Below are 15,423 nucleotides of genomic sequence, written 5' to 3'. Positions count from 1 at the left end.
TCTAAAAAGTAAATTTGGAAGGACAAAGGGTTGGGAGAAGAGAGGCTAACTACAACCAAGATTGGGGCCAGGAATCGCCCCAGACCAGAGCGTCAGCTCTGCAAACTGGGGAGCGCGCGAGGCCCAGCGCCCGCCCCCGCCCCGCCCACCCACCCACGGGCCCCGCCCAGCCGCGCTGAGACCCCGCCCCCACGAGGCCCCGCCCCGCCGCGGACGCTGCCATAGAAACCCAGAAAGCGACATGGCTGCCGCCGGCCTGGGAGGAAGGCTTTTGACACTGCCGGCGGCAGCTCTCCCCAAGTCACCGTCACTTTCGCTACAGGCAGCAGCTCCCATCCGCGGGAAGCCTAAGAAATATCTGGTCTATCCGCATCCACCGAAGAGCTCCCGCCTGTCCCCGTCGGTTCTGCGCTGGCTCCAGGGCCTGGATCTCACCTTCTTTCCTAGGAACGTCAACAGGTGCAGGAGCAAGCCGCCTAGACGGGGCCTGAGCACCCCGGGGACCCGCCGACCACTCGGCTGCCCCGCCTGCCCCGCCGCGGCACTGGGCGCAGATGGCCTACTCCCCTGGTTTAGGTTTCAGACCCCGACCCCCACCCGCTCAGCGCGCGGCGCGCGCGCACACACACCCCTTCTTTTAGGGAGCGGGCCTGGAAAATATATGATGAAGCACTCGCTTATTCATTTACCCATTCAATCATCACATTTTAGATTTAAGCTAATATAGAATGCCTTGGTGACTACAAAAAAATACTGATAGTCAAGGCTCTTTCTTTAGAGACACTGGACATTAATAATCGTGGGGATCAGTTTATCCTCTGGATGGCATCTAGTTTTTCCAATCAGGGACTGGAAAAAAGTTGCTGCTGAACTGCAGCCACCCTGAACGTAACGGGCGGTTAATATTTGCTCTGGGAATGCGAACTAATTTCCATAAATATGAAGACGATGACTTTTTTGCAGACTCTGGTTTACTAATTTCAATATTCCTTAATAGAGACATGCCTGAAATTTTCAATGTGCATCGGAATCACCTAGGGATCTTGTTAAAATGAAGATTCAAGGGGCGCCTGGGTGGCGCAGTCGGTTAAGCGTCCGACTTCAGCCAGGTCACGATCTCGCGGTCCGTGAGTTCGAGCCCCGCGTCGGGCTCTGGGCCGATGGCTCAGAACCTGGAGCCTGTTTCCGATTCTGTGTCTCCCTCTCTCTCTGCCCCTCCCCCGTTCATGCTCTGTCTCTCTCTGTCCCAAAAATAAATAAACGTTGAAAAAAAAATTAAAAAAAAAAAAATGAAGATTCAATACAAATTAATAGTTTGGGTTCATAAAAAGAACACGAAAGCCTTTAGTGTGTATCTAATCTTATTAAAATTCTATTCCATAGCAGGTCTTCCTTAGAGCAATGATCCAACAAAACTAATTTTATAAGTTATTTGCTGTCAGTGTGGAATATTAAATTGGTGTTAATTGAGTATAAAACAAACTGTAAAAGTAACCACATTTTATTTCATTTCTTTAATATTATGGATCAGGGATTTTTCAAATGGCTTCCTGATTGCAGAAATATTCACTATATATTACCCCAGGGACCTTAAATTGTCATCCTTTGAAAATGGAACTTCTTTGAAAGTCAAGTTGGATAACTGGGCACAGTTGGAGAAGGTAAATTAGCAGTCATCGACTTTAAGAAGTTTGTGTTTTAAATGGTGTACTCCTGATGTCGTGGATATCTACACACACGTGCGTGTGGCTGTGCCACGAAGCTGGCAGCTTGTTTCCGTGTATTAAAATGAATGTTATTAAAGTTTGTCAGGAGTCACTTATGAAACTCATTTCAAATTGGAGGATAGAATGGTTGCTTTTCTTGCTGAATGATATTTTTTAATAATTAACATGTTAAAATTAAAAACTATTAGTTGAGAGACAAAAAAAGGGGGGTTAAGGTGAATACAAAGTAAATGAAGATTTTTACGTAACTTCTTATAATGAAAATACCTTCTTTCTACTATTAAAGTTCCTGGCAAGAAAAAGACTTAAATTACCTAAAGAGCTAATCCATGGAACAATTCATTGCAAAGCTGGAGTACCTGAAATACTAATACAAGAGGTTTATACTTTGCTAACGCATCGAGAGTAAGTCATTTGGAATCTTCTAGCGATACAACTTAAAATGAAAATTTGATAATATAAATCTCATTACTAAAATATGGCTTGTCAACAATATTTTTTTCTTTCCAGAATTAAAAGTATCCAGGGTGACCTCGTGAATTTCACAGACTACAGTTACCAGATGCGTCTGCCCCTGGTTCCTAGCTCCACAGCTTCCAAGTCGATTAAAGATAACATTAGGTCATCAGAGATAAAAAGCAATCCCAACACGCTCAGCAATGAACTTAAAGTAGAATTCCTCTTCCTTTTACAAATGTTGCAAAGAAAATTAAGGAGAAAACTGAATCCCAGTAAGTTTTCCTTGGAAATAGTCAACTGAATTCTTCCCAACGTAGTGAGGCTATGCTTGAGTACAGATGAAAGAAAAGTTGACCACTGTCTGTCCCAACTCTGCTTTTTCTATCCCTGGTTTAAAGGGAAAGTGGTTCTCTTATGCTTAGCAGTGGAATGATTTATCATCACTGGAGTGGTTTATGGCATTTTTTTTTAAATGAAAGCATAGGTTAACTTAGTATATTAACACTTCTCTTTTTAGAAAAGAGTGACTATGTTCACATAAAATTCTGTGGGAAGTAAGTTCAAATATCAAGTTACTAACGAGGATGAGAATATTTCAGACTTCATCAGGATGTAAGTACTTTAGGAAAAGCCTGGATTACCATGATTTGCTCTAGATGACTTCCAGACCATGGTCATGGTTGTCCTGTAGTAGCCTCGGTATGTAGACTGGGTACGTAAGGTAAGGCAGATGGAGGCAACCCACGGCAATCTTCCAGAGAGATCACTGAAATAATTCTCAAAGCATCCAAAGCATTTGCCATCAGAGTCCCAACAAATGACAAACAAAATAAGTGAACTTTCTTTCTTTCATTGTTGTTGCTTTACTAACACTTAACTTAGGACACCATTGGTCTCAGAATTCTATAGTCCTTGATTCCAGACATTTAGTGACTTCATCATGACCGTGGCACTAAAACCATTCAAGAATGAGGCAGCTGTAGGTCGGTAGGATTTCTCCCTCATTTGAACCCCCACTTTCTGAAGAAAAGAGCCATTTTCTCTCTAGTCTCTGGAAGGAAAGGAGAGCAGTAACTGTAACTTCCCCTCACAATGTGAGTTGGATATTTTCATCCTGTTGCTCTGTTCATCTTCCACTGCCTATCATTTTTGGTTTCTCTTCCTTATTTGCTCTTACTCATGAATTTGTGAGTAGAAAAGAACTGAGGTCATTAATCCTGTTGTGGAATTATATAGTCAAATTCTTTTGTAGGTTTTTAAACAGTAATTCTGCTGATTCATGCATGCATATAATGTAGATGTACAACTTTAAAAAGACAATGAATAAATATTTGTGTATCACTGCATAATCTATGACGTGGAACATTACCCATAGCTTTATATTCTCCTGGTGTCCTGCTCTTACCGCCTTCTTCATACTTGCCTCTGAGAGTAACCATTGTCCTGAAGCCTTTGTCATTGCCTTGACTTAAAAAAGTTTGTTTATGCGCACGACTTACGTTCTTCTTAACTTCATTCACATGTATTTCTTAATTGAGAAGATCTTATCAAACTCTGTACTAGGTAGAATGTCTCCCATGTTGTTCATGCCCCAATCCCTGGAACCTGTGAATACGTTGTATTACATGGCAAAAGAGGCTTTGCAGAAGTCACAGACCTCAAAATAGGGAGTTTATGCTGGATTATTCAGGCGGATCCAGTCTAATCACATGAGCCCTTAAAAGCTGAGATGGTTCTCCAAGTGGACTCAGAGGAGTGCAGCAGAAGCAGGAACAATTTGAAGTGTGGGAGGGCCTCAACCTGCCACTGCCACAGAGGCCACCTGGAGAGCACAAGGTGAGGGCATGGCCTCAAACAACTCTCAGGGACGGCCAGCAACAAGACAGATTTTGGACCTAGAATTGCAAGGAGCCAAATTCTGCCAAAAACATGAATGAGCATGGGAGAGGATTCATCCCCAGAGCTTCCAGAAGGAATGTGGCCCTGCTAACATCTTGATTTCAGCCTGGTGAGCCTCTAAAAAGAAGCCCATAGACTTCTGTACTGTGAGAGTAAAGATGGCTATTGTTCATAAGCCACCAACTTTATGGTAATTTGTTATGGCAGAAATGAAAAACAAACACAAACTTCATAATTAATACTGTTGGCATCATGAGGTTATAAAAATATTCTCCTATCCTTACTTTGACTAAGATTTAGCCTTTCCATTTTTTAAAAATTTTGATTTCAGTTAACACAATGTTCTATTAGTTTCAGGTGTACGATTTAGTGATTGCTTCCATACAACGCCCAGTGCTCATCGCAAGTGCATCCTTCATCCCCATCACCTATTTCCCCATCCTCCACCCACCTCCCTTCTGGTGACCATCTGTTTGTAGTTAGGAGTCTCTTAGTTGTTTTGTCTTTTCTTCCCCTTTGCTCATTTTTTTTTGTTTTTTAAATTCCACATGAGTGAAATCATATAGTATTTATTTGCCTTTCTCTGGGTGACTTATTTTGCTTAACATTGTACTATCGAGCTCCATCCATGTTGCAAACGGTAGGATTTCGTTCTTTCTTATGGCTGAATGATAACTCATTGTATGTATGCATATATACATATATATACCTATATATATACATATATATACATATACACGCTATGTTTATATACATATAAACATACACACCATATCGTCTTTATCCATTCATCCATAGATGGATGCTTTGGCTGCTTCCATCATTTGGCTATTGTAAATAATGCTGCTATAAACATCGGGGTGATGTATCCCTTTGAATTAGTATTTTTGTAGGCCTTGGGTAAATATCTAGTAGTGCAATTACTGGATTGTAGGGCAGTTCTACTTCTCACCTTTTGAGGAACCTCCATATCATTTTCCAGAGTGACTGCACCAGTTTGCGTTTCCACCAACAGTGCAAAAGGGTTCCTTTTTCTCCACATCCTCACCACCACTTGTTGTTTCTTGTGTTTTTTATTTTAGCCATTCTGACTAAAGGTGTGAGGTGGCATCTCATTGTAGTTTTGATTTGCATTTCTCTGGTGACGAGTGCTATTGAGCATCTTTTCATGTGTCCGTTGGCCATCTGGATGTCTTCTTTGAAGAAACATCTGTTCATGTCTCTGCTCATTTTTTGATTGGATTGTTTTTTGGGTGTTGAGTTGTATCAGTTCTTTATATATTTTGAATACTAACCCTTTACTGGATATGTCATTTGCAAATATCCTCTCTCATTCAGCAGGCTGCCTTTTAGTTTTGTGGACTGTTTCCTTTGCTGTGCAGAAGCTTTTAATTTTGATGTAGTCCAAAGAGTTTTTGTTTTTATTTCCCTTGCCTCAGGAGACATACCTAGAAAAATGTTGCTATGTAAGCCTTTCATTTAAAATAATTTTTCAACTTTACTGAGGTATAAGTGACAAATAGAAATTACATATATTTAAGGTGTAAAACTTGGTGTTTTGATATACATATACATTGTTCAATGATCACTGCAATCAAACATATCCATGTTCAGAGCGCCTGGGTGGCTCAATCAGTTGAGCGTTTGACTTTGGCTCAGGCCACGATCTCACAGTTCCTGAGTTCAAGCTCTGAATTGGGCTGGCTGCTGTCAGCGCAGAGGCCGCTTTGGATCCTCTGTCTCCCCTTGCTCTGCCCGTCCCCTGCTCAGGCTCTCTCGCTCTCAAAAATAAACATTAAAATATCCATCTCCTCACAACGTTGCCATTTTCTTTCTTTCTTCCTTTTTCTTTTTTCTTTGTTTGCTTGCTCTGTGTAGTGAGTACACTTAAGGTCTACCCTCTTAGCAAATTTCAGGTACACAATACACAATTAGATGCAGTCACCATGCCACATGCCACACCATGCCACACATGAGACTTTGCACCTCTGATCTGCATCTCCTCACGTGCCCCTCCACCCCATCCTTAGAAATTACCATTTCACTCTCTGCTTCGAAGAGCCTGTTTTACATTCCACATAGAAGTGGAAACGCAGTATTTGTTTTTCCATGTCTGGCTTATTTCTCTTAGCATAACGTCCTCTAGTTTTATCTGTGTTGTTGCAAATGATACATTTTCCTTTTCATTTATTATTTATTCATTTTGAGAAAGAGACTGTGCCAGTGGGCAGGGGCAGAGAGAGGGGGAGAGAGAGAATCCCAATCAGGCTCCTCACTAACCATGAACCGTGAGATCATAACCTGAGCCCAAACCAAGAGTTGGAAGCTTAACAGACTGAGCCATCCAGGCACCCCCCAAATTTCCTTCTTTTTAAAGGCGGATTAATATTCCATTTTGAGGGTTTGCATGTGTGTATGTATATATGTACATATTCTCTATACAGTCATCCATTTTTGGACATTTAGGTTGTTTCTGTATCTTTGGCTAATGTGAATATTGCTGCAGTGAACATGGGGATGCAGATATTTCTCTGAGATACTGATTCTGTTTCCTTGGGACATATACCTAGAAGTGGGATTGCTGAATCATACGGTAGTTAATTTGGGAGAGAATCTCCATATTGCTTCCATGATGGCTGTGCCAATTTACATTCCAGCAACAGTGTAGAAGGGTTCTCTTTTCTCTCACATCCTCATGAACACTTTTTGTCTTTTGTCTTTTTTGATAGCAGCCATTTTGACAGATGTATGATGATATATTATTGTGGTTTTGGTTGCATGTCCCTGATCATTGGTCATCATTAGTGATGTTGGGCACCTTTCATACATCTGTTTGCCATTTGTGTTTATTTTGAGAAACATCTACTTAGGTCCTTTGCCCCATTTTTAATTGGGTTATTTGCTTTGTTCAGTACTGAGTTGTATGAATTCCTTATACGTTTTGGATATTACTTCCTTATAAAGTATTAAACACTGATGAAGGAAAGAAGACACAGATAAATGGAAAGACACCCCATGTTCATGGATTAGAAGAATTAATATTGTTAAAATGTCCATACTACCAAATTGATCCATGGAGTCAATGCAAGCTCGCAAAACTGAATGGCAGTCTTTACAGAAATAGAAAAAACAATCCTGACTTCCACATGGAATCACAAAAGAACCTGAAAACCCAAAGCAATTCTCTGAAAGAACAAAGCTGGAAGCATCACACTTCCTGATTTCAAACTATATTAAAACAATAAGGTACTGGCATAAAAAACAGCCATGTAAACCAATGAAACAGAACAGTGAGCCCAGAAATAAATCCATGCATTTACAGTCACCTGATCTTGAATAACGATGCCAAGAACACACAATAGGGAAAGGACAATCTATCTCCTCAATAATCATGCTGAGAAAATTGGATATCCACTTGAAGAATCTCACACCCCAAATCAAACCCAAATGGATTAAAAAACTTAAACATGAGACCTGAAACCATATAACTGCCAGAAGAAAACACAGGGAAAAAGCTTCTCGGTATTGGCAATGAATTTTTGGAAAAGACATCCAAAACACAGGCAACAGAAGCAAAAATAAATACATGGGGTTGTATCAAACTAAAGTGCTTCCTGCATAGCAAAGGAAACAAGAGTGAAAAGGGAACTATAAAATGGGGAAAAAGTGTTTGCAAAGCATGTATCTGATAAGGGGTTAGTCTAAGATCTTAATTTGAAAAAAAAAAATCTTAATTTGTCTGCAACTAAAATGGAGAACGAATGGTCTCAGAACCATTTTTTGAATAGTCTGTTCTTTCCCCACTGATTTGTAGTATCCTTATGTCTCAAACTTTCCAAGTTTCTGTGTATATCTGGGCCTGTTTCCTATATATATATATATATATATATATATATATATATATATATCCTAGCTGATTTTGTCTAAATGTGTGCAACTTCATCACCCGTACGATCTTAGTTACTATGGCTTTATAGCAAGTGTTGGCACTTGGTAAACAAGTCCTGCCATTTTTCCCCCTATGAAGTATCCTGTTGCACGGACCTATTTATTTCATTCACCGTGACTTTTACTGTTAGGAATTCAGTAGTACCGCCTACTGCTATATTTGCATTCACGTCTATCGTGGTATTTTGTGCTCTTTATTCTTTTTCCGTTTCTTGTTATCGTTTCACCTATCTTTTCTTCTTTTGCAATGATTGGATTGAATTTTTTGTAAAGACTGTCTCCCCCCACCCCCCCAAAACTGATTTGGAAAATTTTAAATTTCTACTCTTTGTAGTGCCATTCTAGAAATTTTACCATGCAGACTTATCCTCGTCTAAAATTAATGTCTTTACTCTTTCTCCAACTATAAGGACCCTAAAACACTGACGGCTCCTTGTCAGCCCCTTACCGCACTTCAGCATTTTAGTTTTGTCAAGTTACCTTATTTCTAACACCATAAATCAGATACGATTATTTTTCATACAGAATGTTTGCTTATACTTAGTCTATCTCACCATCACTGTCACTCACTGGTTCTCATTGGGATTTCTAGAGCCAAACACAAGTATTCTATTTAACCTTCTAATTAAAAGTCCATCTTTGCACAAAGTTAACCTGTATCTCTCTTGTCCTCCTGTGAGCACACTTTCTCTTTAGCCATGGATCACCTCAACCCTTCAGATTCTGCAACAGTATTCTGTTATCACCCATCTTGATCTTTGAGGCTGCTGATTTGAAGCTCAAAGTCATGAACTGTGATAATTATAGTTCTGAGGATGCTGCTGACCAGAGCTGTATTTAGCATGAACAGGGTCTGGCTGATAAGTAGAAATAACCTTAGACTCTTCTTCAAGCTGCAGAGGAGCAGTAAGTGATCTTTAGAAGCACAGGGAAGTTGATATCCAAGTGTGATAGATAGAATTATAGAATTAGTTAATGAGAAATAGGGGAAACAAAGAAATAATTTTAAGTCACTATTTTTAAAGCATAAATAGGTTTGCCAAACAGATACTGCATGTTGTTCATATGAAATATAAACAATATTTAAGAAATCATTTAACCTGTGATGACAGAAGTCAATACAGTATTTTCTTTTTAGGATACTGTGTAGGAGAGACAAGCAGGGGATTTGGGGGGTACTTACTAGTAATATATGATCTCTTGACCTGGGTGATGGCTACCCCAAGTGTATTCATTCCAAAAATTCATCAAGCTGTAAACACATAATTTGTTTACTTTTCTGTATACATATTATTACTGAATAAAAACTTATCAAAAGAACTAAGAACATAAAGATAGTCTTTAAAATAACGGGTTTTTTTGAAGTAACTTTTTTAAAGCCACTATCTTGTGCATCAAAGATGTGAAAAATGTGGGGAGAAGGTTAATAGTCTTCATATTCACACCACTCTTAAGAATATGATAAAACAGATGTCTAAAGAATTTGCCTAATTTTTAAATTACAGTGTCTTATTCTGGCCCTGGCCGTACTGATTTTCTAACAGTTTTTGTGTTCCTATTTCATAGAATGGTTTGAGGTCAAACCAACAGTGGGAGAACTTACTCTTGACCACCTTCCGACCCATGGCTCTCGGTGCAAATATAATTCCATGATTTCAAGGGAAAGAGTTACTCCTGTTTTACGTGAGTCTTTGTTACTGTGGTTTTATTCTTAACTTTTTACCTGTGAACTGAACCTTTTGCTGCTACTTGGTTCCTTAGAATTTTTTTAAACAGTGAAAATGTTGGTCTAGGCATTCAGTCTAAAACTGTGTATTAGGCTGGTGTCGGCATGCTCTGGGTAGGTGGAGGGGCCACACAGTCCGCTGAGTACCGGTCACACTGGGGAGGTTTCCAAGCCAGGTTCCCCCCACCCCACCCCAAATAAAGGACCCACTTCAGCTCTGATGTATCTTTAAAGAGGTGGGTCTGAAACAGGTGAAGGCCAGTGCAGAGCTCAAAGCTCAATTCTCTACCAGCAGGTAAGGAATCAGCCCTAAGGCAGATACGGATACTTGCATACTTGTATTACAACAAGCCCCTAGTTTAAATCCTGGGAGTTCAGAAAGTGTTCATAGCATAGCAATCTAGAGCCCATAAGCCAAAATCAGTCTCCCACCCTGTTTTTGTAGAGCCTGCAAGTTAAGAATGGCTTTCACATTTTTAAATGGTTCAAACAGTGTATCAGAAGAAAAATGGTATTTTCTGATGCACGAACATTGTAGGAAGTTCAAATTTCTATGTTCATAAATAAAGTTGTACTGGAACACAGCCAGGACCGTTCCGCATGCCATGTCTATGGGCTGCTTTTACGCGACAAAAGCAGGGCCGAGTCGCTGCCCACAAAGTAGGTTCTAGATTTAGTGAATAAAAACAGATATAACCAATAAAACCAATTACAGGGACATGTTGAGGACATACTTTCATTGAAAATTATTCATTGCTCATCTGAAATTCGAACTTAACTGAGTGTCCATGTTTTGTTTTTACTGTCAGGGCTCTGATGGAAAATATTAGGGGACCTGTCCTACAAGGCAGGATTCCTAAAATGTTAAGGGTTTCATGGGGGGTGGGGGACACAGGCCTTTGTTTATATAGGGTCTGGAAAAGCAATGTTAACAGATTCCTCCTTTTAAACTTGTGATTTCTCAGAGCCTTTAATATGCTAATACTCATTGTAAGCAGTGAAGAGGAGAGGTACCCAGGGAAGTGTTTTCCAAACTCTATTTGATCACACATCACTCTTATCTGGTTTTGTTTTGCTAATGGCCTGGTAGAACTACCATTTCTAAGAGCACACTTTGTAATATCTAGACATTAGAACAGTCCATTAAAAGGTCTAACTCATATGCTTGAGGCATGGTACTCAGCATGACTCAACAGAAGTGAATAATGACGTTTCTATGGAAAAAAAAAATAAGTATCCATAGTTTCACCTTCAGATTCTGGGAACACATCCTCTCCTTCAACCTGCCTCAACCTTCTTCCAGCACTGACGCCTGCAGGGAGAGCTCCAGCAGGTAGAAGCTGTGGCTCCAGGGCAGAGGCTGGGGGGCGGGGGGCGGGAGGGTGCTCTGCTGGTTCCCTTACTTGCCTCTTTCCCCTTATGACTACTTGGACCTGCCTGGGGGTGGGAAAGCACAGGACCACTTGCTTCGGGACCTGCAATGAGAAGGCGGGAAGAGGAATGAGATATTGCAAGGCCTCCTTCCTGCATAAGAAACAGATGCAAAGTGTCCACATATATGTGTGTGTGTGTATACACACACACACACACACACACACAATGATGGCTACTGATACTTGAATAGCTGAAGAACTTTCCTTTATCTTTCCAGAAACATTTCAAGGTCACAAATGAGTTTTTAGAAAAATAATGCTCTCATTTCGGATCACAACTCCAAGGAGAGTGGAGTCCTGCTTTTACGACTGTAATGACGTAGCAACTGCTGCACGTGACTTCTCCCCCATTTTATTCTCTCCATGCTCTTCTACGAGTCCCCCTCACTTCAGCGGGCTTTCTCCATCCTTTTCAAAGTGGGTGATGGGCTAAGCGAGACATCACCAGGACAGATCAGGATGGGAAGAAACATGCTTTTCTCTCTCTACTTCTCCCAATCCTATTCCAGAAACTTGGATCCTCTTAGTCTGGGCATAACGGAAATTAATGAATGGTGTGCGGCTGACTTTGGTGATTACATCGATGAGAGCTGTTTTGCTAGATTTTATTTTTTCCAAATTAATTCAAGGGATTCCATCTCAGTTGTTTCTACTGAAAGAGCAGAGTCTTTAGGTCAGGTCAGCTAACATAATCGGAGCGAGTGGAAGAAGGGGAGCAGAGCCAGGCCGCAGGTAAACCAGGATCCTATTTTACCATCTAAGACTGCGCGGCCAGCAACGGCACCAAATCCACAGGCTGCTCGCCTCAAAAGCTTCTAATTCTCAAATAGGGTGGCCAAAATTAATTGTAGGATAGGCTGTTGCCTTTGTTTTTTTCGTTGACACTGAAGTCCCTCCCTATGTTTACCTAAACCTAGCATCTAGTGAACTCGTGGGCCGAGGGAGAATACATTTCTTAGCTGCCACTGGTCCCTCACATGAGAACTGAGCGACCTGGAAGGTCAGCCAGTTTGGACGCTTCATTGCAATCAGAGTTCCAGAAACTAAACTGCGAATTATGTGTATTTGCCAAATCTCAGCACTGTTAGAATCGAGGCCTCAGCTGCTTTCTGAAACAACATCTAAAAATAGTTGAGTCATATTCAGTATCAGATACACCGAACTAAGCCCCGGGTATTTTAGGCACTGCTAATGGCTTTTGGAAGTGGGGGGCATTCCGATTTTTTATTTACGGCCACTACACTGCGTGCTTTAAATATTCTACTTACCAGGCATGTAGATGAACCTGTGTTCAGACTGTTGCTGATCCTTGCGCAAGTTCCGTATGTTAGAAGCACTGATCATCGCGCAAATGTTTAATAACCACAGACTGATTTTAATGTTGTTTATTTAAATATGCCAGGAAATACAGGTACTGTTGGCAATCCACTTAGAAGAATTCATGTCAAACAAGCTGGAAAATATTCTTTTGAATCTGCTATGAACCCTATCACAAACACGAAAAAGTAACCTTGAAAAGCACGTGTCCAATGGCTTTGAAGATGTAATGCAGCGTCTCCTGCCATCCTAGAGGGTCTAATCACCTGGTTGTGGGTATATAAGTAAATTAAAGCGATGTCTTATCCATAATTGGGCTCAAAACGTGTTGGTTTTTTTTTTCAATTCAACAACCACGTATTAAAACACCTGTGCCAGGTACTGTTGAAAACGCAAAATCAACAGAGAAGGAGCAAAAATCATTTTAAAAGGTACAGTTAAACATAATTCACCATGACAGGTAAAAGTTTTCTCTCATCAATTCTGTAGCAATGGTGGATCTGCTTTGTTATGTTTTCCTCATCAGAAGTGAAAAGAGCAACCACTTTGCCTGATATATATCTACACATCACATGCACTCAGAAAGAATGCATTCCAAACGGTGATTATCACACATTGGCCCGGAAAGAATACTGCCCACCCCCATAAATAGCTAGACTTAAAACATTTTTAAAAAACAGGCATCATCCTTCTTGTTGATAGGGAGTTGTGGGAGAGGAAAAATTGTGCCTCACTTGCAATTTGGTTCTGGTGTTTAGCAAACCATTTAGCTCAATTGAAAAATTTCTACTGGTTGCTGCCACTCCCCAGAATTTTAGTGGAGGGAAACCAGAGTTGGCCGATATCTTGAAAGATGGATTATCTTCCATGCATTCTTATAATTTTACATTCACATTTGGAAAATTGTCTTCAACTGTAATTAGTCATGTTGTTACGCTCTCTCATTAACAGTCTCATCTGACTTCCAAGATGAGCATTACTAATGCTGGATCCTGAGACACACACGCCAATCTCCAGCTAAACTCTGTTCGTTGTTTTGCATTGCTGAAGGCTTGGCTTTATTAGAATTTCTATCTCCAAAGACTTCTGTGTTTAATTTCACATTTGGGGCAGGTAATATTTAGTGAAAGAAATTAAAGAGGGCCCACATAAAATAGGATGGCTTCTTGGGAGTGAGTGTACAATCTAGTTTTATCTGAGGTAAAGGGTATATAGGTTAAATGCGTACCTTAAGCAGCTACACGTTACCCATCTGTTACCTTGCATTCTTTTAAAAACAATTTTTTTTTACGTTTATTTATTTTTGATAGAGACAGAGTGCGAGCAGGAGAAGGGCAGAGAGAGGGGGAGACAGAATCCGAAGCAGGCTCCAGGCTCTGAGGTGTTAATACAGAGCCTGACGCGGGGCTTGAACCCACAGACTGTGAGATCATGACCCGAGCTGAAGTCGGACACTCAACCGACTGAGCCACCCAGGCACCCCTGTTACCTTGCACTCTGCTGGCACAAATCTGAAGTAGAAAATTATGAGACTAATTTTTAACCCATAAAATATAGTTCCTTAGGAAGGGGCTATAGAAGCAAGTCTTTGGAACCTCAGCTGGGGAAAAGATCCAGAGAAAAGGATTTAAATTTGGGTAGAGAGTCATACAAAATGTTTCTTTATTCTTCTCCTGACTGTATGTTCAATCTTCTGAAAAAGCTGATCACTCACCACTGCCTATGGTAAGTTCTCATGACTCCCATGGGGCCTCTGGAGAGCAGTGGAAAATACGAAATACACTGTATGCTTCATAGTGAGCAAATAAATGGAGGTAGCAGGTATGGTCAAAGTAGGTAACTTCAAGAGCTTCAGGAAGATGAGTTGTATTAAGAGAGGCCAACACTACAGGTGTATCTTAAGAAGGCCATTTACTTCACAAAGGATCTTTGGCAGAAGGAAGCAAGGAGCTTTTCTAGGAGCAACAGCAGCTCCTCTGGGAGCACAACCTTTTCAATCAATTGGCACAACACTCATCAGGGACCGGACGCCTCTGTGATACGCTGTTTGCATTATTAGTAAGCTTTTCCCCTTTTATGCTAATTTTGGGGTTTACTACAGTCAGTATTTCTTACAAGTTGGGAGAATCATCTTCCTGAAAAGCCTAAAGAAGTGATTTTTCTAGGTTTCCAAGTAAAGTAATAACACAGATGAACAGTTCAGCCCTTCACACCTCTGATGATTCTGGCCCAGCATTTATGGAGAGACCGTGTTCTCTCAATGGCATATGTGGGGACAAGGGTGATGCTCATTTTAGCGGTTAACTCTGTCATATTTGGTTTTAACGGCAGGGTTTCCTGAAATTTAGGGGACCCGAAATACGTACATACAGACATACAAATCTCGACAACTACATGCCATATCATAGCACTGTCATATGGCTAATTAAATTTACCAGAAGAGTACTTTTTTCAATTATTTAGGAATAAATGTTTCAAAGATATAGTGCAATAAGCACTTATTAAGAGTTGACCATAAAGATATCTTCTGTATTACTGCTACACTAAATCTAAACCCAAAATTTTATAAACAATTAGGGAGGCTTTTACTATATTCAGAATGCCTTTTGACTTAAGACCAAAAAAGTGTCAATTTTCCTATTTTAAGGACAACAAAATACAAGTCATTGCTTTAATGCAACCATGTTCCTGAACACCTCTGGATGATTTCATGGAAAAATCTATGTGTGTGTGTATACATATACATATATGCATATATGTATACACAGACATATATGTATACACACATATATGTCAATTTTGATTGACATAAAAATCGTATTTCCCAAGACGGAACTCATTTTGATGTTGCAATTTTGTTAACCACCTGGTACTTTCTATAGACAAAATATTTTTCCAATGCTTTCAAAACCAT

General features: G+C 40.3%; 1 protein-coding gene across 5 annotated transcripts; it reads left to right on the top strand.

Annotated features, from left to right (window-relative positions):
• The first annotated feature begins 235 nt into the window (after window positions 1-235).
• Window positions 236-12,821, top strand: SPATA4 (spermatogenesis associated 4). 5 transcript variants are annotated; one of them, XR_007151580.1, is made up of 8 exons: window positions 236-459; window positions 1,532-1,661; window positions 2,014-2,132; window positions 2,238-2,458; window positions 9,600-9,716; window positions 11,015-11,092; window positions 11,411-11,924; window positions 12,595-12,678. XR_007151580.1 is itself a non-coding variant. In XM_047856169.1 (7 exons), the coding sequence occupies exons 1-7, from the start codon at window positions 242-244 to the stop codon at window positions 12,699-12,701; spliced, it is 990 nt and encodes a 329-aa protein (XP_047712125.1). In that variant the 5' UTR covers window positions 236-241; the 3' UTR covers window positions 12,702-12,821. The 5 variants fall into 5 exon arrangements, 2 of the variants coding, with proteins under 2 accessions (XP_047712125.1, XP_047712123.1); XR_007151581.1 differs by having other exon boundaries at window positions 11,003-11,092; window positions 11,702-11,924; XR_007151579.1 differs by having other exon boundaries at window positions 11,003-11,092.
• The last annotated feature ends 2,602 nt before the right edge of the window (window positions 12,822-15,423 follow it).

Source organism: Prionailurus viverrinus, chromosome B1, assembly GCF_022837055.1.
Source record: "Prionailurus viverrinus isolate Anna chromosome B1, UM_Priviv_1.0, whole genome shotgun sequence".
NCBI classification, from domain to species: domain Eukaryota; kingdom Metazoa; phylum Chordata; class Mammalia; order Carnivora; family Felidae; genus Prionailurus; species Prionailurus viverrinus.
The sequence above is the reverse complement of the archived record's forward strand: the minus strand, read 5'-3'. Positions and strand labels throughout refer to the sequence as shown.